The sequence below is a fragment of the Babjeviella inositovora genome (genome assembly GCF_001661335.1).
Source record: "Babjeviella inositovora NRRL Y-12698 unplaced genomic scaffold BABINscaffold_4, whole genome shotgun sequence".
NCBI classification, from domain to species: domain Eukaryota; kingdom Fungi; phylum Ascomycota; class Pichiomycetes; order Serinales; genus Babjeviella; species Babjeviella inositovora.
The window spans coordinates 760,881-783,621 of record NW_017566841.1 but is presented as its reverse complement, the minus strand read 5'-3'; the positions used below and the strand labels follow the sequence as shown (position 1 = coordinate 783,621).

Sequence of the window (22,741 nt, the reverse complement as noted above, 5' to 3'; positions counted from 1 at the left end):
CCCACCTAGACCAATTGATGTGTTTCACACTCCGTACAGCTCTATAAAATAGTAACGAAGGCTTATAGCGTACCTTGAAACAGTAGCAGACAAAGGCCACAAACACCTCCGCTCAAATGGATACTACCAGCGTAAAGTTGTCATGTCTCCCTAGGCTGCAGGCAGCTCCGCCGTTAGGATCTCGGTTGTAGGCGCTCACGGGAACATCGTAAAAAACCCCTCGGCAGCCGTGTGGTAGCACGGACGTACCTTGCTATCCTATATGCCGGACAGACCAGAGTCTGTTTTTGACAGTTGTAAGCGCGAAACAAATTTCGCTCCTTGAGGTTGGCCGCCAAACTCATAAAAAGATCTCTTTTTGCGACACGCAAGATCATTACCGATCCTAACTCACATAAAACCATGTCTCAAACTACCCTCGAAACATACTTCTCTAAGGTTGACGAATTAAAGCCGGCCTTTATCCAAAGATTGAGCGATGCCGTTGCCATTCCTTCCGTCTCCAGTGACGAAGGCTTAAGACCACAGGTCGTCGAGATGGCCCATTACTTGAAGGAGCAGTTGGCAAACTTGGGTGCTGTCGACATCGAGTTGAAGGAGCTAGGCACTCAGCCACCCCCAGTCATTAACTCCACCTTGCAATTGCCACCAGTTGTCTTGTCCCGTTTCGGTAAGGACCCATCTAAGAAGACCGTTTTGATCTACGGTCACTACGATGTCCAACCAGCTCTCCTCGAAGACGGTTGGAACACTAACCCATTCGAGTTGGTCTTGAAGGACGACAAGTTGTACGGTAGAGGCTCTACCGACGACAAGGGCCCAGTCATTGGGTGGTTGAACGCTATTGAGGCCCACAGAAATGCCGGGATTGAGTTGCCTGTCAACATTGTCACCTGTTTCGAAGGTATGGAAGAATCCGGTTCCCTTGGACTCGATGAGTTGATCGAACAGGAGAGGGATGCCTACTTCAAGGGTGTGGATGCCGTCTGTATTTCGGACAACTACTGGTTGGGTACCAAGAAGCCAGTCTTGACTTATGGATTGAGAGGGTGTAACTACTACCAGGTCTCCATCAAGGGTCCAGGTGCCGATTTGCACTCTGGTATCTTTGGCGGTGTCATTGCCGAGCCAATGACCGACTTGGTTCGCGTTTTGGCCACTCTTGTTAACGGCCAGGGTGAAATCCAGATCCCGGGCATCATGGAGATGGTTGCCCCAGTCACCCCAGAGGAAGAAGCGTTGTATAAGGACATCGACTTTGACGTCTCTGACTTGACTGCCGCCTCTGGTTCCAACACCGCTTTGTACCAGTCTAAGAAGGACATCTTGATGCACAGATGGAGATTTCCATCGTTGTCCATCCACGGTGTCGAAGGTGCTTTCTCCTCCGGTGGTGCCAAGACCGTCATTCCATCCAAGGTTATCGGTAAGTTCTCCATCAGAACCGTTCCAAACATCGAATCCGCTAAGTTGGACCAGATTGTTATCGATTATGTCAATGCCGAATTCGCCAAGTTGGGCTCGCCAAACACAGCCACCTGTGAGTTGATCCACGACGGTGCCTACTGGGTTTCTAACCCACACAATGCCTCTTTCACTGCCGCCGCCAAGGCCACCAAGGCTGTTTGGGGCGTTGAACCAGATTTGACCAGAGAGGGTGGTTCTATCCCAATCACCTTGTCTTTCGAGGAGAAGTTAAAGACCTCCGTCTTGTTGTTGCCAATGGGTAGAGGTGACGATGGTGCCCACTCCATTAACGAAAAGGTCGACATGTCCAACTACATCGGTGGTATCAAGACCTTGGGTGCCTACTTGCACTACTATGCTGCCTCTGACACCAACTGAGCGTGGCAGTACGAACTCTATTTATGTCCTAAAGAAACGGCTCTGTAATAAAACTTGGATGTGTAAGCTGTGAGGGTAAATGGGAACCAGAATCCGACTAAATGCTGGTTCAAGTTGGTTAAGGGGTGTATAGAATAATTTCAGCCCTAAGGAATGGCTTAGCCGGGGTTATACTCCACCTCTAATACGAGCTGCCTTTAGTCGCGAAGGTTCCGACAGTCCTGGCTGTCCTACGATTAATGTTAATGAGCTGCCCTTTATATCATTTCGCCCGGATTTTCGAATATTCATTTATTAATATCTAAAATTTACGTCGCATGCATTTTACAAGCCAATCTACTCTGCTTCAATTAGAAAAGCTCAGAGCAAACGGTTTCAATTTCGAGAATGTTTCTGACGATCTTGATCCCGTTAGTTCTGCCACCAGCCTTGTAGTACTTTGTGTAATCATCGCTGTTGATCACCTTCTCATAATCCGCATCTCTTTCGATGTAGTGCACTACATGGCCCATACCCAAGTCCACACCAGCCTTGCAGTTTAAAGCCGAGTCGTCCACAAAATAAGTGTTTGCCAAAGTTTCCTCAGTTGCCTTCAACCCAGACTTCGCAAACGCATTCGTGAAGTAGCCTGTCATTGGCTTGCAGACAATTGGCGTTTGGGAATAGTCACAGAAGGTCAAGCCTTCAAACAAGTCACCTAACCCCAAGAGAGAAATGCATCTCAAAGCGTGGTTCTTGTATGCGTTGGTTAATAACCACATGCGGCAGCTTCCTGATTCCTTAAGAGCTTGCAACATAGCTCTCAACTTAAGATTTGGGGTGATAAGTCCGTGCAAGGCCAAGGCGTCGTCAACCTTGGCATTGTATTCCAATGCGTCAACCTGGTTATTTCTTACCAAACCTTCAACGGCGAGACCGTATGTCTTATAGTAGGCCATGTGCAAGTTATGAGCTTCGGTGTCAGACAAATTCAATCTCTCCTTAAAGTATTTATGGATAAGGACCTGAGTTAAACCATGAACTCCGAGTGAGAGATCGTACAAGCAGTTATCAATGTCAAAGTAAAAAACTGGGGCATCGGTGAGGACTGGAGCTGGGCCGAAGCCGTATGGTAAAAACACCTGGGAACCTGGGTATGGAACAGTGATTTCAGGGTTTGTGTATGTAATAGCGTTGATAGTCATTTAGAGAGTTCTGAGAGGTTGGAATGTTGTAGCTCGTGCTTGAATCGGATATTTCCACTGTATATATATGGAAGGGGTTTTGCAAATGGGATTATAGTGTTGGGGTCTACTAAAACAGTCGGGAATGGACACTTAATATATGTAATTAGGAAAGATGAAAGCGAGCCAAGGCCGAATTTCAATGTCCTACCGCGAAGTTCCGGTGGCGGTGCAACAGTGACCAAAATGAAGGCATGCATGGATTTCTTATTAGAGTTCAGCGTTAAGCGTGAAGCCTTCCTTATTCCAACTGCGTGCAGACTGCCTTGTGGTTTTTCCCCTCGGGCCGCGGCAGCTGCTTACTATAGTGCGATCGATCAGCGGAGAATGCCGGTTAAGCCTTATAAGCCTTAGTGCAGGCCAAACAGAAGGAACATCCCACAGGTACAACTTTATCGTGATTACTTTAATTAGGTTTGGAAGGAATAAATAGAGATAGGGAAGTTTATGTGTATGTAAATTCCGTGTCAGTATCTCGGGTGGGGTGTTCTGTTCCTCTGATTGCATGCAAGTATGACCATCGATGGGTGCGACAGATATCACTGATAGATCACAGGGTAGAATGGTAACTCGGCTCACTAGATGTATGCCCTTATACCGGCCAATCTAAAAACAAACGCCTAAAAAATAAATAAAAAAATGGACATAAAATAATAGGGTGATGAATCCAAAGCTCTACTTTTTTTTAGGTCTCCAAGAATGCTAAGCATATCACAAGAAATTAAAATAAGACTGACGAATACGGAACCAGGTCTGCCATTTTCGCCACTTTTAATCTGTTAAGAAATATCGGTAACAGGAGATATTTATGTGAGCTGAATTGCACATAACCAGCGGTGCCTAGTAACGTTAGATGTAATATGCTTAATATAGGCCTATTCATTTCCAATTTTGGATACTACCCAACAAGCCTTGTAAAAACTACGGCGGGCTACAGTTCACATTATCTATATCACAGGTAGCCTCCGAGGAACTTCTTTCTAAGACTAAATATGGAATTATAACAAATACAAACTATTTTTCAGTATTATGCATGAGGATTTAAAAGTACCTAGCTATTAACCATAAATTCTTAAATGACAGGCCGTACTTATGTGGGCTGGCCCCAGATATAGGGTCTCTATAGCTTTTGTCACATTTCAATTAGATCTATACTTGTAGACAGAATATTTAAACTCTAGCACCTGGACCCATTCACGCCTCGTTCTGCTTGTAATTTCGTTGACTAAGAGTACAACTCTGCTCTACCCAGGGGTCTCAGCTCTAAAAGAGCTCAGAACAGACGGTTTCAAGTTCAAGGATGTTTCTGACGATCTTAATCCCGTTAGTTCTACCACCAGCCTTGTAATATTTCGCGTAATTATCACTGCCAACCACCTCTTCATAATCTTCATTCCTCTCAATGTAGTGCACTACATGGCCCATACCCAAGTCCACACCAGCCTTGCAATTCAAACCAGAATCGTCCACAAAGTAAGTGTTTGCCAAGGTTTCCTCAGTTGCCTTCAACCCAGACTTCGCAAACGCATTCGTGAAGTAGCCTGTCATTGGCTTGCAGACAATTGGCGTTTGGGCATAATCACAGAAGGTCAAGCCTTCAAACAAGTCACCTAACCCCAAGAGAGAAATGCATCTCAAAGCGTGGTTCTTGTATGCGTTGGTTAATAACCACATGCGGCAGCTTCCTGATTCCTTAAGAGCTTGCAACATAGCTCTCAACTTAAGATTTGGGGTGATAAGTCCGTGCAAGGCCAAGGCGTCGTCAACCTTGGCATTGTATTCCAATGCGTCAACCTGGTTATTTCTAACCAAACCTTCAATGGCAAGACCGTACGTCTTGTAGTAAGTCATGTGCAACTTGTGGGCTTCTTCATCACTTAAGGACAAGTTTCCCTTGAAGTAATCGTGGATAAGAACTTGCATCTGGTCGTGGATGCCGAGAGAACGGTCATACAAACAGTTATCGATGTCAAAATAGAAGACCGGAGTATCAGATAGGGTTGGAACTGGTCCAAACCCGTTTGGCAAGGTCACTTGAGAGCCAGGGTATTGAACCGTGATCTCAGGGTTGGTGTATGTAACAGGGTTCACAGTCATCCGGAATAGTCGTTTAGAAGGATAGAATCTGGTTGGTCGAACTGGACTGAGAATGTTTAACGGGATTAGTTACGAATATAGTAAACACGATATGTTACTGCTGGTATTAGATTGTGGAGAGAGCCGAGCACAACCTTTCTGGGAAAGGGACAGTACTTTATAGTGTAGTTCAAAGGCCTGCACGGTGAGTAATCCGGAGACTAAAAAAGAAAGCATAGATTAGAGTTCAAGGTAGATTGTGGAAGCGTTGCTCCTTGTGTGCAGGTCTTTCTTTTTGCCCCGTTGTGGTAGTTTGGAGAGCATGGAATACAGCCAATGTCGGATTTGCCATCCAGAAAATACCCGGGAATTACAATTTGAATAACAGCTGGTTATTTTGGGTGTGATATATTTTGAAGATTTCTCGGAGAATAAAAAAAAAAGTGTGTAGTTCTCGTGAAGCAGGCAAGGATATCAAAGCTGTGTGGCCTTGGTGTATGTGGTGTAGTGCCCAGTTAATTTTCGATCTCTCAGAGGAGCTCTACGTGCTATCCTTTATAGAGCTATACTGAGTTTAAATTACCTAACAACGTATTAATAATTCGGGTTGCACAAATTTAGGAATATTTCAGAAAGAACACATTATCGTTTTTGTCTTGTTACCAAAGGGGATAGACGTAAACACCAGAGTCTAGTAGCTCTCACTCAGGATTGCCTTCCCCGAACAGATAGTAAGTAAACCTCCATATACAGCACTTCGAGACGTACCTGACGATCCGAAACGCATATTCCCCTTTGTATTTCACTAATTATATATCCATGTATGGTTCAATGGCAGGTTTTAAGGTTCATAATATTGTCTGATTATCTTCGGGCGGCTAAAAAAATAACACTCGAGAATAGCTGAGGTAAGTAACAATGGCACCGGAAAACGTTATGGTAATGCATTAAGTAGGGATGATCTAAAATGAAAGTCAGAATTTACCGGGACAAGAAACAACAATAGCTGGCTTTTACCTAATACAAGGTAAACATAAAATCTCGGAGGTTATGTGAAAGAAACAGTCAGAAGAGTGGCCACGACATTAAACCCTGGATTTATCAAGGGGTGGGATTCTATTTGAGAATAGCTCAAATTACTGCATGTGATATCAGTAATAGAAAGCATCGAGCCAGGCGGACACTGATCATTCTCTCAAGCCCTGCTCCTCTGAAGTTCGAATGCTGATCCATCATCGTGGCGGAGTTTCTACTGATGTACCCCAGCAAGCTCCGAATTTGACACATCATACGCATGCATCGCCGGAGCTACTATCAGCATGTCACTGATTTTTGTAACCGCTGTACTTACGAATATCTACAGCGATTTCCATGTACACACAAGCACGAAAGCCGTGGAGGAAAGCCGAAACCAGGAAACTCTCAACAATGAAAGCTCTTTACTTCTGGATAAAACAGCCGATAATCAGTGGTATCATCCGGAATAGATCCCCGAGGAAAAAAAGCCTATCCATAGGACATAGTGATTGTTAGAAGTTTGTTTACACTGCATGCCCCTGTCCTTACGTGTAACGCACTGCAGGGAATACACACTCTCTAATACTTCTAATCTATTCGCTATGATCTTGCGGGATCCTTTCCCTACACAGACTTCGTAACTGATTTGTAGACTTCCTCCTGAAACCGTTTGTTTATAACTATGTCGAACATGCAATTTGATGTTTATTGTCTTATTTTCGGGTGAGCTTCGTAACTATGCCACAGTACACGTGCAGCGCGCCTGTGAAAAACTAAACTGATGTAACCCAGCCTGGAACCCGGCCCTATGCTTGCTTCGAATGGGAATGCAGGGCAGACAGCAACTACCCAAAACCAAAAAATACCTTGGCCAGGGAAGACTGAGATCACTTAATTTGGCACGTAACCACATTGAGCCATAAGATGAACCTCCCAGAGCCACAACCATGTCCCCGCTCTGAAAGTTAGCGGCAACACCGCTCTCTGCTTTAGGCCTCTGCAGGGATATGCGTGCATGCAGGCTATGACAACATGTAAACAAAGCGGCGAGACGAAGAAAAATAACAACAAGCTGCCGCATGGTGAATATTCTCCATAGTGCTAAGAGCCGCTAACAAACACAAACACCTTTGTACCCTCTTCCTTATAAACACATCTCTGATCTCTCTTCCTCTTCCCTTCTGGCTGTCGGAACCAAGTACCTAATCCCAATTAACCACTTCACTCGTTTTTACGTTTCCCCCCAACACATTCTAACCATAGTCTTTCGTTATTTTTTTTATTACCTCACCCTACCACACAGAACGTTATCAGCATAGTCCACATCTCGATTGGCCTACTCTACTATTATATCATCTACAACCCATCTCCCCTGTTGTATACCTTTTTTCATCGCAATCACAAACTTGTCTGTCCAGCCGTGTTTTTTTAAGTAGTTTCTGTGTTTTGTTTTTCTCTCACCCTGCAGACAAAACCATAACACTCTTTTTGCTATCCACTCATTTCCAACTACCGTCAATCGCTTACCCCACTAGCTGTGAACAATTAACTGATAATCATCCGATCCGGTTGGCATCGCATTTCTGCACATATTTCATCCGCCCACAATGAATTCCAAGACCCTTTCCGCCGCCTTTGGCAATGAAAACGATGTTAGATTCAAGCAAAAAGAGTCGATAAGCAAAACCCAGCCCATCAGCCGTGTGGCGTTGGGCGATGTTCCAATTCCGGGCAATTACAGAACCACCAGCGCCATCGAGAGTTTGCGCAAAATAGCTCCCCGCGTCCAGATTTTCCTTGATGACTCCAAGGACGAAAGAGCCGTCAAAGCCCAGAGAACCTATTCACAACCACTGCAGTCCAGAGCTATGCCCGAAGGACACGCTCCCTTTTCGCAGTCGTTTTCGCATCCTATCAAGCCTCAGGAGGCCGAAGAAGACCACACCGATGACGACTTGGACTATGAGAAGGAGAATCAGTTACAAGGCTTTGAGCATATAACACAGTATGAAACCTACGAAGCGCAGTTGGAGAAGCCCCATCTGGAATCGCATCCGTTGGAGACCGCTCACCAGTACGGAGTAGACGAAGAGGGACAAGAAGCTGCTGCCACCTCCGACACCACACAACACTTTACACAGCCCGCCTCGGAGATTGATGAGTTTGAACCCTTGGAGCCTAAGTGGAATCGAACCATTTTCAACGAGTTGCAGGATGTAGTGAAGGTCTTTTCGCGTGACACTTTGGACGAAGAAGACGAGGACACGTATGATGTCACCATGGTGGCGGAGTATGCCCCGGAGATTTTCAACTACATGCACGAATTGGAGATCAAGCTTTGCCCCGATGCCCGCTACATGGAGCATCAGGACGAGTTGCAGTGGGGCATGCGTGGCGTGCTTATCGATTGGATTGTCCAAGTGCACGGCCGCTTTAATTTGTTGCCTGAAACTTTGTTTTTGACGATTAACTACATGGATCGCTTCTTGAGCAAACGTAAGGTGTCGTTGTCGCGTTTCCAGCTTGTTGGCATTGTGGCATTGTTCATCGCGGCCAAGTACGAGGAGATTAACTGTCCCCTGATTCACGAAATTGCCTATATGGTGGATAATTCCTATACCGTCGATGACTTGTTGAAAGCTGAAAGATTCATGATCGATGTGCTTGAGTTTGAGATGGGCTGGCCCGGCCCAATGTCCTTCTTGAGACGTACCAGTAAGGCTGATGACTATGACTACGAGACCAGAACGTTGGCAAAGTATTTCTTGGAGATTACCATCATGGAGCCAAGGCTTGTCGCGTGCCAGCCATCGTGGTTAGCCGCCGGGTCGCACTATTTATCCCGCCGTTTGCTTAATCGTGGCACTTGGACCCCAGCCCACGTCTACTACTCCGGATACACCGAATCGCAGTTGCGTCCATTGGCCCAGTTGTTGCTAGAAGCTTGTCGTAACCCCGAAGTCCATCATAAGGCGATCTATAACAAGTACTTAGAGAGAAGATACCGCCGTTCTGCTGCTTTTGTCCAGGAGTATTTCCAGGCAGTGGCAGATGAGGAAGCCTCGGAAGAGGAATCGGAGTTTTGAATCCGTTCCATGATAATGAATTTTGTTCGGCATTGTTTAGTTTAACACGTTCCACTTGTCAAAAAGGGCAGCGTGGGAGGAAAAAATATGTAGCTTAGCGTTTGTAAATTGCTTGAGTTTCCCAAGGGGAACAAAGTGCGGGGATGGAGGCTGATTTCAACACTAAAAACGTGGCTGTATATACTCTAGGCAGAATAAAGACATCGAGAACTACATTCCGATTACAGTACGCTAGGGTTACGCAGATTAACCACATTTGACATGTATGAATTACGTTTAACCCAATCGTCCTTCAACCAACCTGCCAATGCCTCGTGTGAAGATATAGATATTACTTCTGTAGGATATCCAGCAACAGTAGTACTCCACGCAGACTAAACAGGGCTACTTTTTATACAAGCACCTAACAAGAGTAAAGCGAGTATCTCCTTATGTAGGTTAAGATGGACGGAGTGACTGAGCAAGCGTGATATGAGGATCTGGCGAGGCTAACGCCATGGCTTCTCGGGAATTCTTTATTTGGAACGCTTGTGCCTGTTTCAAGCCCAGACCCGTCCATCTTTGGTATGATCGGCAGCTGCATCTCTCTGTTGCACGTGTTGCCGCGACGACGCTGAACTCCCCTGTCTCATCGCATTGAAAAATATTTCCTTCGGTGCAGGCAAGAACCTTAATGACAGAGGGAAGGGCGTGCTCTGCACAGGCAGGATTTTTTTTATCGCCTGGGAAATTGAGGGTCATATAAAGCAAGGCAGGGTGCCGCTAAACCTCTGCTTTTCCTTTACTCAAGTTATTACCAACTATCCACAATGTCCTCCCGTTTGATCTCTCAAGCCTTCCGCGCTGCCTCTAAGGCCTCTTTTGCTAGAGTGGCCACCAGATCCGCTGTTGCTGTGCCAAAGTTCACCGCTGTCAGAGCCTTCTCCATCTCTGCCCGCCCGCAGAACTCCGCTTTCCAATCTGTCTCCGACAACTTGAAGGCTGAGATTGAGTTGGAAGTTGCTGAGTTGGAGTCCTCCTTGCCTGAAAATTTGCAGCAGTACATCTCTGACTTTAACGTCAAGATCGTCGAATCTAAGGGCGACGCCACCGAACATGAGTTGATTAGAGAAACTGCCAACGAAGTCATCCATGTTTTCTTCAACGTTGACCACTTCACCAACTCTCCATTCCCAGACCAGGACCCGGCCGAAGAAGGTGCTGAACTTGAACAAGAAGGTCCGGAATTGGCATCTGTCAACGTTGTTATCGTCAAGAAGGCTGACAACACCGCTTTCCACGCTGAGATGTTGTACGACTCTGAAGGTGAATCCTTCATTGTCGACTCTGCCGCCCAGTTTGAAAACTCCGCCGACGCTTTGTCCAACTCCTTAGAAGCCGACTACAAGAGAAAGCTCTCTTACAGAGGCCCAGAGTTTGCCACCTTGGACGAAAACTTGCAGGAAGCCATCGAAAACTACTTGGTTGACAGAAGAATCGACCAGGAATTGGGTCTTTTCCTTACCGAGTACTCTTTGTACAAGGAAAACGTCATGTACGTTAACTGGTTGAAGAACTTGAAGAAATTCTTCTAAGCTTGTCAAAGTCACCCAAGGGTGCGCATACAGGAAATGGTTAACCCGCAAACTGTACATACTCCAACCTTCCGAGGCCTTTCCTATTGTACCATATCGCTGGCATCTGCACTCTTGGCTGCGTATAAGTAAAGAATATATCTTTTGAATAATAATTATGTAGAGTGCATATCTGCGTTCACGGGCAAATCTCGCCACTATGTGGCATACAAAAGTATGCCACTATACAGCCGAAGATAAACCACCGGAAATATATTTAACGGAGCAATCGAAGGACCTGGCGTACTGACTTTGTCTTATTATAATTTGACGTAGGTTTACGAAGGATGTATCAGAATCGTCCCCCGAGACCAAGAGATAGAGAGAAACCTTTGTTCGATGGGACCGAAGTCAATAACTTAGATTATATAATACTTATTTTATTGAATGATTTGTGTAACACTCGCTCCACGTTACCTAAAATCTGGTGTTGATGTTGGACACTAGTTGAGAAACGACCAGTATCAATGTTGGAACATTACGTCAGGGCCGTGCGGCTGTAGTGGTTGCGAGAGCCGTTATACTAATAGACAGCCTGGTCCAAGTACGCCATATAAGAGAGGGCAGAGAACCCAAACTGGGCTTTACTAGACTAAAGAGCATGGTTTATATTGTTTCAGACATGGAAACACAACAAACTATTCCAGCACGGTTACCTTTATTTAAACGTGGAAAAAATCAGCTCAAAACGGAGCTTGATGCATGGAAGAGCGTATTGAAGAGCTGAAGGGTACCTCGCTTCGAATAACCCGGACGGTTGCTCTGCCCATTTTATGCCTATCCTTTTCTGAGATTTTGAAGTCATCAAAGAATAAATACTAAAGCGAACTGGACCATACTATATTTCAGCTTGTCTTAGTCTGTTTTGTTCCCTCTTCAGTATTACTTTAGTACAATGTTGTATGCCCTGTGACTGCTTTTTTAGCTTCCTGATTGGGAACCTCTTTTTCCTGTAGGTAGCTCGCCTCTCTCGCGCCAAACACTGACCTCTGATTCGCGGGCCGATCCCTGGGAAAATTCCAAAAATGGAAAACTTTGGTGACACCTCGAATATATTGGCAAAAAGTCGTTCGCTCACCATAATCTTTCGCCCTGTATACTGGAAAATTTTCCACGCCCTCTTAGTATCACGGTAGTACTGCCACCCCTCGGCCACCTGACCTTCCTCCCCACTATGGGACTCCCAACGTGTGCCTGTTACTGTAGGCGTGTAGCGCTGCCAAACCCATGTTGTTGCTAAAGAACGGTTAATAGAAGTAAAAAAAGCGAATTTTTGGTACGTTTCAAAGTCTTTGATAACATATCATACATATCATATACAAAATGTCTGAAGCTTCCGTTGCCTACGCTGCCTTGATCTTGGCTGACGCTCAAGTCGAAATTACCTCCGAAAACCTTTTGGCTATCACCAAGGCTGCCGGTGCTTCCGTTGACTCCGTATGTATTTGAAGAAATCCAGAACAGAAGAAGGGAGCCAAGAAAGAAACCTCGAAATATCAAATTTGGGAATATGAGTCCAATTCGTCACCCTCTACCAAACCTCCAAAAGGCTTAATCGCTGCCCGTAATTACGAAGTGGCTCTCCAAGAATATTGAAACTACGGGGTGTATTAAGGGGACGGAGAAATTGACAAGGGGGTGCCATCCGGTTGTAAACAACAAGACCACTCTCATAAGCTCCTCAGGGGACTCGAGCTATTCTGATAGATAACTATACACCCTTGTGATAGCCATTCTTCTAGTGTGCTGCACCCCGTGGTTTACTCATCCCAGGCTTGATCCTCGTTTTAAAAAGCAAACGTTTCCCCTTCTCTGTACTGCCACTGTATAGAGTACGTTACTAACATTATAGATCTGGGCTGACGTGTTCGCCAAGTCTTTGGAAGGTAAGGACTTGAAGCAAATCTTGGCTGGTTTCTCCGCTGCCGGTGCTGCTCCAGCTGCCGGTGCTGCCCCAGCTGCCGGTGCTTCCACCGAAGCTGCCGCTGAAGAGGTTGCCGAAGAAGCTGCTGAAGAATCCGATGACGACATGGGGTTCGGTTTGTTCGATTAAACAATCAAACAAGCAACCTTGTCTCCTCTCCATTAATTTCTAAACTATAAATCAACTTTAAATACCGCCCCAGGTTATTCTTTTGTTAAGCTCTCTTGTAGTTATATAGGGTCACGCACGATACCTCGTCTCTGAGATACCTCCCCTTGTGCAACACTGGAAATTCTTAAAGTCCAGGAGACGGACTTCATGTTGGATTTATTATACTTACAACACTGACGAGGACACGCCAGCCTAACATTTGGTATACTGGGGGGTTTCGTTTTTCGATAAGCTGATACAGAGGACGGCAATAATACTTAGCCTTTAATTTTGGGGTGAATTATTAAAATATGGATGCAATTTAGGCCAAGAGAGGTGGTTCAGCGTTTTGGGTATGGCTGTCGGCTTGAAGGTGGTCTACGTGGTAAACCACAAGAGGAGAATACACAAGGTTATCAACCCAGACAAGATAGCAGCGTCTCTTTTTCTCCTGGTGTTGATCTTCTTGACCACCACATTAATACCAGGAATAGTACTGATGACACCGCCCAATCTCGAGGAGGCAGACCCGAGAACGCCTCTCTGTCTCCACAACTCTTCTCTCGTCTCGTATGCCTGCGCCAACAATCTATCGGCAACGCCGTTGGCATCTCCGACCCTCCGGGATTCGCCCATCATGTACTGGTCTTCGTCCAAATGGGTATCGTTGTGGGATTCCGTACGCTTCTGGTGTGCCTCAATGTCAGATCTCACAGAGAACAAGAGGTTCATGCGGTTACGTTCCTGCTGTATGGACCCCCTGATGCGCCCGAAGTCACGCCAGTGGTTTGTGAGCAGTTCCTTGTGTCTGGCTAGCTGGCTCACCTTGGAAGCAGGCAAGGTTTTATCGGACTCGAGCGTACGTGTCAAGATCCCAATAATCTCATCACGTTTGTGTAAAAGTGTATCCACCTGTCTCTCGAGGGACAACTCTTCGGCGGTGGCTGAAGACGAGGTGCTTTGAGCAAAAGACGCATAGGATAACAAGGCGGTATCAGTTTGCTGTTCCAAAGCCACCGCTTGCGCTCTGGTTTGGGGGAACGTAGATGACATGAGGGGTTATCTATCCAAGGTGTAAGACGGGATGTGTTGGAGACTGTGCTAGAGGTGACCAAGTAGCTTTAAATTTGAAACAGGACGCCAATATAGCTTTAGAGGACCAGCTGGTTAGACCTGCAGTCACTTCGAGGCAGTATGTTATAAATTTACAGGCCAGATGTCAAGATTCCACGCACGACCCCATACGAGCTTATCTTAAAGTTAGGTGGGGATGTAAATATACAGGATACTCCTCTTTTACCCCTTTCATCCTTCGAAACAAAAAAATAGCACAACAGAGATTAGGACCAGAAGTTAGCATTGACTATATAAACGTGATATCCGCATTCTAATTGGTATATATACTGGCTTACATAAAAGAGCAATAGTGAATTGGTTATCTACCAAACAAAGCGTTTATTCACTCCAAACTTGTGATTGAATATACCCCGGTCGCGCTTCGTCCTTTCTGCCCGAACTTCAATTCTTTGAGCACAAACAACCTGCAACATGGTCTCATTAGACACGGGAACCAAACCCGGATATTTTGCAAAGCCCAAATATGCCCTTGCCATGGCCTTACTAGCGTCGTTTTGCGTAGGCTGGTGGGTTACCAATGCCTTCGTTACTGATGCCATCACTGACCTTACTCGCAGCAGCGATAGCACATGTCCCATCTATGACTATGTCCGCCCAGAAACTGTCCACTCTACTATTCTTGATAAAATTATGCGCTCGCTGGTCTTCAGAGAGCAATCTGCCGCTAAGCTTTCAGGTGCGATTCAATTTGAAACCACCACCTTCGATACTAGCCCTTCTGTGGAGGACAACCCGAAGTACTGGGCTGAAAAGTTCCAGCCTTTCCACGACTACCTTGAGAATACTTTCCCCCTGGTGTATGCCCATTTGAAGGTGGAAAAGGTGCACTCTTGGGGCTTGGTGTACACCTGGCAAGGTACCTCTGATAAGAAGCCTCTATTGCTTATGGCCCACCAGGATGTGGTTCCTATCCAAGAAGCGACACTCAAGGATTGGACCCATCCACCGTTTGATGGTGTGTATGACGGAGAGTTTTTATGGGGCAGAGGTTCTGCTGATTGCAAGAACCTTTTACTCGGGATCCTAGAGTCTATAGAGGAATTGATTAAAATCGACTTTACTCCCCAGCGCAGTATTGTGCTTGGGTTTGGCTTCGATGAGGAGGTTGGTGGGAGAAGAGGTGCTTCAAGTATCGCTGACCTTTTGACCGAACGGTACGGCCCAGATTCCTTCTACGCTATCATAGACGAAGGAGGAATCTCTCTTATTGAACAAGAAGGTCTTACTTTAGCTTTGCCAGGGACTAGCGAAAAAGGTTCGGTGAATATCAACATTGACCTAACCACTCCCGGAGGCCATTCATCCGTTCCTCCAGATCACACCTCAATTGGTATCATGTCGGAGCTTGTGTATGAGCTTGAGAGCAAAAAATTTGAGTCATTCTTCACGCCGAAGAATCCAATATATTGGGGGTTCCAATGTATTGCCACCCATTCCAAAGGCATCAATCCGAGGTTGAAAAGGGATATTTTGAATGCCGGAACTGACCGTAGGGCGAATAGAAGGGTGAGAGAACACTTATCACAGGATAAGCTTACACGTTACCTTATTCAAACCTCTCAGGCTATCGACATTATCGAGGGAGGCGCCAAGTCCAATGCCTTGCCTGAGCACGTTTCGTTAGTGGTAAACCACCGTGTGGCTATCGAATCGACAGTGGATGAAACTGTTTCTAAGGATTTGACCCAGTTGCTTGCTGTTGCTGCGAAGTTCGACCTTGGGGTTTATGATATAACCCAGGCCAGGCAGCTTCGTAACGACACTGCCAGCGGAAGGTTTGAGATCTTGTATGACGACCCCTTAGAAGTGGCACCGGTGACTCCTATCAACGACGAGCACTGGCTGAACCTTGCCGGGGTGATAAGACATGTTTATGAAGAAGTGGCGTACCCTGAAAAGTACGGCGCTGAGAACCCTATAGTAGTAGCTCCGGGGATTTCCACAGGTAACACGGACACCAGATGGTATTGGGCCTTGACTGAACACGTGTATCGCTACCGCCCGGGAATCGCCCATACATTACAGACAAAGGCGCACTCAGTAGATGAACACATCCCCTTTGAGTCGCATTTACAGATCATTGCGTTCTATTTCGAATACTTGCAGGTGGTGGATGCGCTTGCTTAAGCGTATACTGCTAGGGAACACACTGGTTTCTTTTTTTTCCAAAGGAGACTTTATAGTTGAATTATGTTTATTTTTTTCTAAAGTCTGTGAGTACCAGCATCCTAAATTTAGATTGCTTGCTGTTAGACCTCGGTAGGCAAAGCAAGAGCAGCGATTTGCGTGATAATAAGTAGTTAGTAAAGAAAAAAAAAGAAATAATAGGATAAATATAAAGACTGATTTCGTGCGGAATCTGAACACTTACAGGGTAAAACCTGGAATCGTTAATCAGAAACTCATATCCTGGGGAAAAAGGAAGCTAAATTACGATATGTACTGTAATGCGTACTCTGAAACACCAAAAACAAACAAACAAACAAATTTATATACGTAATTAATCATTGACGGGTCTTATATATGCGTATATAGTTCTATCATGGATAACAGACATACCACGGAGCACCTTTAGACGAAATTACTAGCAATGGGCAATTTTGATTGATAATATTTGTTGCTATCCACAAGTATATGAACCGGTTTAAGTATAAAATCACTGTGAAATTAGAAACATGCTAGATGTCACCTATTAAAGTACCATTCCAAGTCCCCTCTCAAGGTTCTCTTACTTGCTAGCCCCATTTATTCCTGAATGTGAGCACTATACGGGACGCAGCTACACTTTAAGTTCTAGCATCCACTCCTCAGTGCCCACGTTTTATTAAAGAAAATTTCCAGAAATACCACAATTAAACCAAATAAACTGAATATCTACCAATAATATTACTATGAATGTTTTTCTAAAATAGGAATTCGTCAACTCCCGAACGTATCACTTTCAGTTACCGTTGGGCTTCGGTCGGAGCATTTCTGTCCTGCTAGATCCTCCGCGCCGCATGCCATCGTAAATTTGAATATCTAATCAACTTCGGACAACATTGCGCTTCACTCACCGTTAAAAAACTTCAAGAAATACCTATTATATTACCATGCCCAGTTCTTCGACCCAGGAACCTGGGACGCCTGGTACCCAGGATTCCAACCTGAGGAAACGGCACAGGGGGATGTCGCTTCGTTCGCAGATGTTCACCAAACAACTCCTATCCACAGCCAAAAGGGCGCAGGAGCCCCCCGAAGGCCCTGAGCCTCATACTGAGGACGAGTCCTCTCCAATAGAGCTTCAGACTTACACAGATAGCCCGGCGTCACGGACCACGGACAACCTCACCATCGACTCCAGCTCCGTAGAGGTGTTGAAACCGGTGTACCAGAAGCCCGGATTCTTCCTATCTCTCAAGAACAAGCTTCAAGGTATCAGCAGCATTCCCCCATCGCGCAACGGGCGCCATATTCCGCTCGGAGGTAGCACTGAGCTCATAGACGAAAGAACGGGCCTCCCGTACGTCAACAACAGCATCACATCGTCGCGATACACCCTCGTCACATTCTTGCCACGGCAGTTGTACGCGCAGTTCCTGAAACTCGCAAACACATACTTCCTCGTGGTGGCAATCCTCCAGATGATCCCTACGTGGTCGACCACAGGCCAGTACACCACGATCATTCCGTTGCTTATTTTCGTGTCGATCAGCATGGGGCGCGAGGCGTGGGACGACTTCAGACGCCACAAGTTAGACCGCCGTGAGAACTTGCGGCTCTGCCGCGTACTTGGCACAACCGCAATGACATACTGGAAGGATGTCAAGGTTGGCGACGTGGTGCAGTTGGGAGAAGACGAATGGGTCCCGGCGGATATCGTACTACTTTCTGCGGAGCTGTACAGTGATCTAGAGCCCCAGGCGTATATTGAGACCATGGCATTGGACGGTGAGACGAACCTCAAGGCGCGTCTTCCGCCGCGTGCGTTAGCGCAGATGCAGCACGTTACTATGCTCAGAGGCGAGATTACCGCTGAAGATCCCAACATTGATTTGTACAACTTTGAAGGAAGTTTTATCATAAGCCAAGGAGATGGAATCGAAAATACAGAGCCCGGCGCCAGAACGGCCCTGGGAAATGAAAATACAGACCTTTGTATCACTCTGAAGGGCCTGGAGTCCTATGAATACGCTCAGCACGCGCTGGGATCCTTTGACGTTCAATATACTCAGGAGTCCTACGAAGGCAGCAAAAGCTCTCTGGGGATGGAGGACACTGGATCTAGCGCTCTCAGCCATGCTTTGGGCCCCGACAACATTATCTATCGAGGATCGATCATCCGAAACACCCGCTCCTGCACTGGTATTGTCGTCTTCACCGGTGAAGAGACCAAGATACGCATGAACTCCATCAAAAACCCGCGCGTTAAAGCTCCTAAGCTTCAAAAAGCCATCAACCGCATCGTTCTCTTTATGGTGTGCGTGGTGGTGTGCCTCCTGGCCTTCTTCACCATGGCGCAGCGCTTGGACTACACACGGAACCGTGCCACTACCTGGTACCTCTACAATGAAGATGTAGGTGTCGCAGCGATCCTCATGGGCTATATCATCATGTTCAACACGCTCATCCCGCTCTCGCTCTATGTCACGACTGAGATTATCAAGGTGATGCAGGTATTGTTGATGTGCTGGGACCTCGACATGTACCACTATGAGAGCAACACGCCTGCGGAATCTAAAACTGCGACGATTTTAGAGGAATTGGGGCAGGTGAGCTACATCTTTAGTGATAAAACCGGAACGTTAACCGATAACATCATGTTATTCAAGAAGTTCAGTGTAGGGGGCAGGAGCTGGGAACACAACTCCTCCGACCCCTTTGCACCTTCTGACACAGATCCATTTACTGCTCCCTCTGATTCTCGGGAGTTGATCCGACACCTCCAGACCCACCCTGAATCCCTTTTTTCGCAGAAAGCAACCCTTTTTCTCCTCTCGCTCGCTCTCTGCAACACGTGTTTGCCGAAACCTGGTCTAGAAGGAGTCTCCTATCTGGCATCGTCTCCCGATGAGCTTGCGTTAGTAATGGCAGCGAAGGAGATGGGCTTCGTGGTGTTTGAGCGCCAGCACACCCAGCTTGTGATCAAGACCTACCCTCACGGCCCCAGTGCTGCGCCCGTACTCGACCGTTACGAGGTAATGGATGTGATCGACTTTACTTCTACGCGCAAGCGCATGTCTGTGGTGGTAAAGTTCCCTGACGGAAGACTATGCTTGGTGTGTAAAGGCGCTGATAATGTCATCTTGGAGCGCCTCAAGGTACACGAAATGGCGGCAAGGATCTCCCAGACCATGTTGGAGACCACGACCGCGCGTAAGAACGCAGAGGCAGAGGCGGTGTTGCGAAAGATGGCATCACAGGAGCCGCGTACCTCCGTTGCGTCGCTCCGTCAGAGCTTTTCGCTCGCGCGTCACAGCACCGTGCGCGTCTCGATCGACAGCCCCGTAGTGCAGGACGAGGAACTCGCGGAGATCATCCAGGAGTCGCGCAGGTCGCTTCACATCCAACAAGCGCAGAAATACCACTTGGCAGAGGAATCGTATATCCCCCCTGACAATCTTGTTGCGAACGAGGAATATGTGATTGAAAAGACTTTGGAGCACGTGGAAGAGTTTTCCACCGAGGGCTTACGTACGTTATTGTATGCGTACCGCTGGCTCGACGAGAGTGAGTACGCGACGTGGGCAACGAAGTATGCGGCGGCAAAAACGGTTATTTCGGGACGCGCAGCACAGGTCGCGGCGGTTGGCAGCGTGCTCGAGCGTGACATGCTGCTCGTGGGTGCGTCCGCGATTGAAGATAAGCTCCAACACGGGGTGGCCGCGGCAATCGAGAAGCTCCGCCGTGCAGGAATCAAGATGTGGATGCTCACAGGGGACAAGCGCGAGACAGCCATCAATATCGGTTACGCATGCAAGTTGATCCGTGACTACTCCACAGTCGTGGTGTTGGACATTGCGGCTGGGAAGGATGAGTTGCTCCAGCGGATTTCTGCGACGGATCTCGCGATAGGGGGCATGGCTCATTGTGTGGTGGTGATTGACGGTACCACGCTCATGGAGCTCGAGCGCGACTGTCCTGCGATGAGCTTGCTTGTGGAGTTGTGTTGTAAGACCGATGCGGCAGTTGTGTGCCGCGCGTCGCCCGCGCAGAAGGCGCACATGGTGTCTGCGGTACGAACGTTGAAGCCCGAAAGCGTGACGCTTGCGGTCGGCGATGGTGCAAACGATATTGCGATGATCCAGAGCGCGGACATCGGTGTGGGGATTACCGGAAAAGAGGGACTTCAGGCCGCGCGTAGCGCGGACTATGCGGTTGCGCAGTTCCGCTTCTTGCTCAAGCTCTTGCTTGTTCATGGGCGCTACAACTACGTCCGGACATCCAAGTTCGTCTTGCTCACATTCTACAAGGAATTATTATTCTACCTTTCTCAGGGGGTGTACCAGCGGTACACAATGTATACTGGGTCGTCGATGTACGAGAGCTGGTCTCTTTCCATGTTTAACACTCTCTTCACATCCCTCTGTGTGATTTGTGTGGGAATGTTTGAAAAAGACTTGAAGCCTGCTACGTTGCTTGCAGTTCCAGAGTTGTACAAAACTGGGCGACTCTCGGAAATTTTCAACCTCCGGGCCTTTGTCATGTGGATGCTCGTGGCGGCCAGCCAGAGCTTGCTTCTAACATTCGTGAGCTATGAGATCTGGGGCTTTGGGGCGTTGCGAGACAACTCCACCTTCCCCACGGGTGTGCTTACCTTTACAACTTTGGTGATTGTGATCAATGTCAAGTGCCAGTTGCTTGAAATGCATAACCGTACGGTCTACGCGTTCGGCTCGCTTATCATCGCCATTGGTGGATGGTTCCTCTGGAACTTGATCATTGCGGGGCTTTACAAGACAAAAGAGTCGCCGATTTTCTACGTCGCGTATGGGCTCATTGAGGAGTTTGGTCGCGATTACACTTGGTGGGCCGCATTGCTTGTGCTAGTGGTGGTGTCCGTCTTGGTAGATGTATTGCTCAAGGCAGCCAAGTTCGCCGTGAGCCCCACCCGTGTGGAGATCTTCCAGGTGTTGGAAAAAGACTATGAATCGCGTAAGTTTTTTGAGGAAAACGCGTTCGAGGAGATGAAGCAGGGCTGGACCTGGCCTCAGGACCAACCGCTCAGCGGCAAGTTGCACGCACGCATATTTGGAAAGAAAATGTTGGTGGTCGGCGAAGATGCGTATTCGCGGAAGAGAGCTGGTACGCTGGAACTTCCGCCGCTTAGCCAACTGGGCCATGACTCGGATGACTACAACGTGTTGCCCAGCGGAAAGGCGTTTCGCATCCGCAGTGATAGCACGTTGGGGGTTATGCGCAAGAAGTTGCGGTTTAAGGGAGAGGTAGAAGAAGTGGAGAATGTGGATGCGATTATTGAGCAGCGGTTCCAAAATTTACAACTGGAAGAGGAAGCCATTAGGGGAGTATAGCGTTGGTGATATTATGCCATTGGAGGGTTATCTAGATATGTTTCGCTGTGTCAGTATCCAAGATCGGGATATGGCTTGTATTATAAGTATTTGCTTCAGAGATTTGCCTATGTCATAGACGCATTGCTCCATGAAATTAGTGAGGTTTATGCCGGGAATACCTTTGGTTGGTAATTAGTGAAATCAATGGGTATTCGGTGAAATGTTTCATTACTGCAAGGATTGATGTCTGGGTTGATGGTTGCATCTTGAATGAGCTGAAGCTTGAGATAAAAGTACCTAAATCACGATATCTAGAGCTAATGAGAAACCATATATATGGAGGTCTCAGTAACTCGAACGTTTTGAAAATGCATTTACGACGCTAGTAAATAATCGGATTGCGGGGACCATGGGAGTATACGATAATCAAAGGGGAAAGGGGATAACTTCTGGAGATGATATATTCGATAGTTCCTCCCCACACAACGGGTAAAACGTCCCACTTACCCCCTGAAAAGTAATCAGGGCTGGGAGGTCGGAACCCAAGTATTGCCTTGATCTATTATAGGCCATACAGCTCTTAGCACTCCATCGTACGATTGTTTAGCCATTCTCACGAGGGGGGGAGCTACACTATATTTAAATGTATGCACCCAATAACAAACGGGTAGATAATTGGACCGGAAAATCGCCAAAACCAAACACAATTACCAATGACTTAACTATTGGTAAGACTGTTTGTCAAAAGGAGCTGGTGGCATAGTGCCAATTATGTAGACATTCCCAGAGCTTCGTTGACCTCCCTTACGTAGAATGCTTCAAATTAAGGAAATAGCCTCTAATAGCGAATCGCCGTGTAATAGAACGTGTATAAAGTCTCATATGATGCTAAAATGGTAGACCTCGGACTCATGATAAGCACGGCTAAACTATCCCCACATTATCGTAGACCTCATTTAAAAGTTTAAGTTTTCAAATTTCTTGGTTAGAGATTAAATAATTTCATTCACACCCACGTTACACCTTAGCTAACAGGACCAACCCCTCAAAGATAACGCTTAGTATACTCAATCTAATATTTCCTTAAACTATTTTCTGGGAAGGAGCAACCGGATCAAGTATAATCTCACCATACGTGCATAAGTTACATGACGTTATGTATTTATCGCAACGGCTA

The 22,741-nt window shown here is 46.8% G+C and overlaps 9 protein-coding genes across 9 annotated transcripts; 6 read left to right on the top strand and 3 right to left on the bottom strand.

Moving 5' to 3' along the window:
* Positions 1–399: 399 nt before the first annotated feature.
* Positions 400–2,101, top strand: BABINDRAFT_161016 (metallodipeptidase; the record flags this gene model as incomplete). The annotated part of the gene is made up of 1 exon (XM_019128596.1): positions 400–2,101. The coding sequence occupies one exon, from the start codon at positions 403–405 to the stop codon at positions 1,843–1,845; it is 1,443 nt and encodes a 480-aa protein (XP_018986136.1). The 3' UTR covers positions 1,846–2,101.
* BABINDRAFT_127288 (uncharacterized protein) lies at positions 2,092–3,302 on the bottom strand. Its single transcript, XM_019127000.1, has 2 exons — positions 3,076–3,302; positions 2,092–2,995 (listed from the first exon to the last, which is right to left on the bottom strand). Exons 1-2 carry the CDS (start codon positions 3,266–3,268, stop codon positions 2,196–2,198), a joined length of 993 nt encoding a protein of 330 aa, XP_018986135.1. The 5' UTR covers positions 3,269–3,302; the 3' UTR covers positions 2,092–2,195.
* An 848-nt stretch (positions 3,303–4,150) lies between these two features.
* Positions 4,151–5,248, bottom strand: BABINDRAFT_161015 (nucleotidase). Its single transcript, XM_019128595.1, has one exon. The coding sequence runs from the start codon at positions 5,163–5,165 to the stop codon at positions 4,332–4,334; it is 834 nt and encodes a 277-aa protein (XP_018986134.1). The 5' UTR covers positions 5,166–5,248; the 3' UTR covers positions 4,151–4,331.
* Positions 5,249–7,317: 2,069 nt separating this feature from the next.
* CLB4 (B-type cyclin) lies at positions 7,318–9,333 on the top strand. Its single transcript, XM_019128594.1, has one exon. It carries the CDS (start codon positions 7,769–7,771, stop codon positions 9,245–9,247), a length of 1,479 nt encoding a protein of 492 aa, XP_018986133.1. The 5' UTR covers positions 7,318–7,768; the 3' UTR covers positions 9,248–9,333.
* Positions 9,334–9,873: 540 nt separating this feature from the next.
* On the top strand, positions 9,874–11,063 carry MAM33 (Mam33p). Its single transcript, XM_019128593.1, has one exon. It carries the CDS (start codon positions 10,057–10,059, stop codon positions 10,819–10,821), a length of 765 nt encoding a protein of 254 aa, XP_018986132.1. The 5' UTR covers positions 9,874–10,056; the 3' UTR covers positions 10,822–11,063.
* Positions 11,064–12,183: 1,120 nt separating this feature from the next.
* Positions 12,184–12,913, top strand: RPP1B (ribosomal protein P1 beta; the record flags this gene model as incomplete). The annotated part of the gene is made up of 2 exons (XM_019131693.1): positions 12,184–12,297; positions 12,713–12,913. The coding sequence occupies 2 exons, from the start codon at positions 12,184–12,186 to the stop codon at positions 12,911–12,913; spliced, it is 315 nt and encodes a 104-aa protein (XP_018986131.1).
* A 399-nt stretch (positions 12,914–13,312) lies between these two features.
* Positions 13,313–13,987, bottom strand: BABINDRAFT_7487 (uncharacterized protein; the record flags this gene model as incomplete). The annotated part of the gene is made up of 1 exon (XM_019132634.1): positions 13,313–13,987. The coding sequence occupies one exon, from the start codon at positions 13,985–13,987 to the stop codon at positions 13,313–13,315; it is 675 nt and encodes a 224-aa protein (XP_018986130.1).
* A 558-nt stretch (positions 13,988–14,545) lies between these two features.
* BABINDRAFT_34730 (M20 family metallopeptidase) lies at positions 14,546–16,198 on the top strand (the record flags this gene model as incomplete). The annotated part of the gene is made up of 1 exon (XM_019131687.1): positions 14,546–16,198. The coding sequence occupies one exon, from the start codon at positions 14,546–14,548 to the stop codon at positions 16,196–16,198; it is 1,653 nt and encodes a 550-aa protein (XP_018986129.1).
* Positions 16,199–17,163: 965 nt separating this feature from the next.
* Positions 17,164–21,582, top strand: BABINDRAFT_166381 (aminophospholipid-translocating P4-type ATPase; the record flags this gene model as incomplete). Its single annotated transcript, XM_019130426.1, has 1 exon — positions 17,164–21,582. The coding sequence occupies one exon, from the start codon at positions 17,164–17,166 to the stop codon at positions 21,580–21,582; it is 4,419 nt and encodes a 1,472-aa protein (XP_018986128.1).
* Between the last annotated feature and the right edge of the window lie 1,159 nt (positions 21,583–22,741).

Coding starts and splice junctions, on each gene's coding strand:
- BABINDRAFT_127288 (XM_019127000.1), bottom strand. CDS start 3,268: ATGCATGCCTTCATTTTGGTCACTGTTGCACCGCCACCGGAACTTCGC. Junction 2,996..3,075: donor TATATACAGTGGAAATATCC/GATTCAAGCACG, acceptor ACACAAACCCTG/AAATCACTGTTCCATACCCA.
- BABINDRAFT_161015 (XM_019128595.1), bottom strand. CDS start 5,165: ATGACTGTGAACCCTGTTACATACACCAACCCTGAGATCACGGTTCAA.
- CLB4 (XM_019128594.1), top strand. CDS start 7,769: ATGAATTCCAAGACCCTTTCCGCCGCCTTTGGCAATGAAAACGATGTT.
- MAM33 (XM_019128593.1), top strand. CDS start 10,057: ATGTCCTCCCGTTTGATCTCTCAAGCCTTCCGCGCTGCCTCTAAGGCC.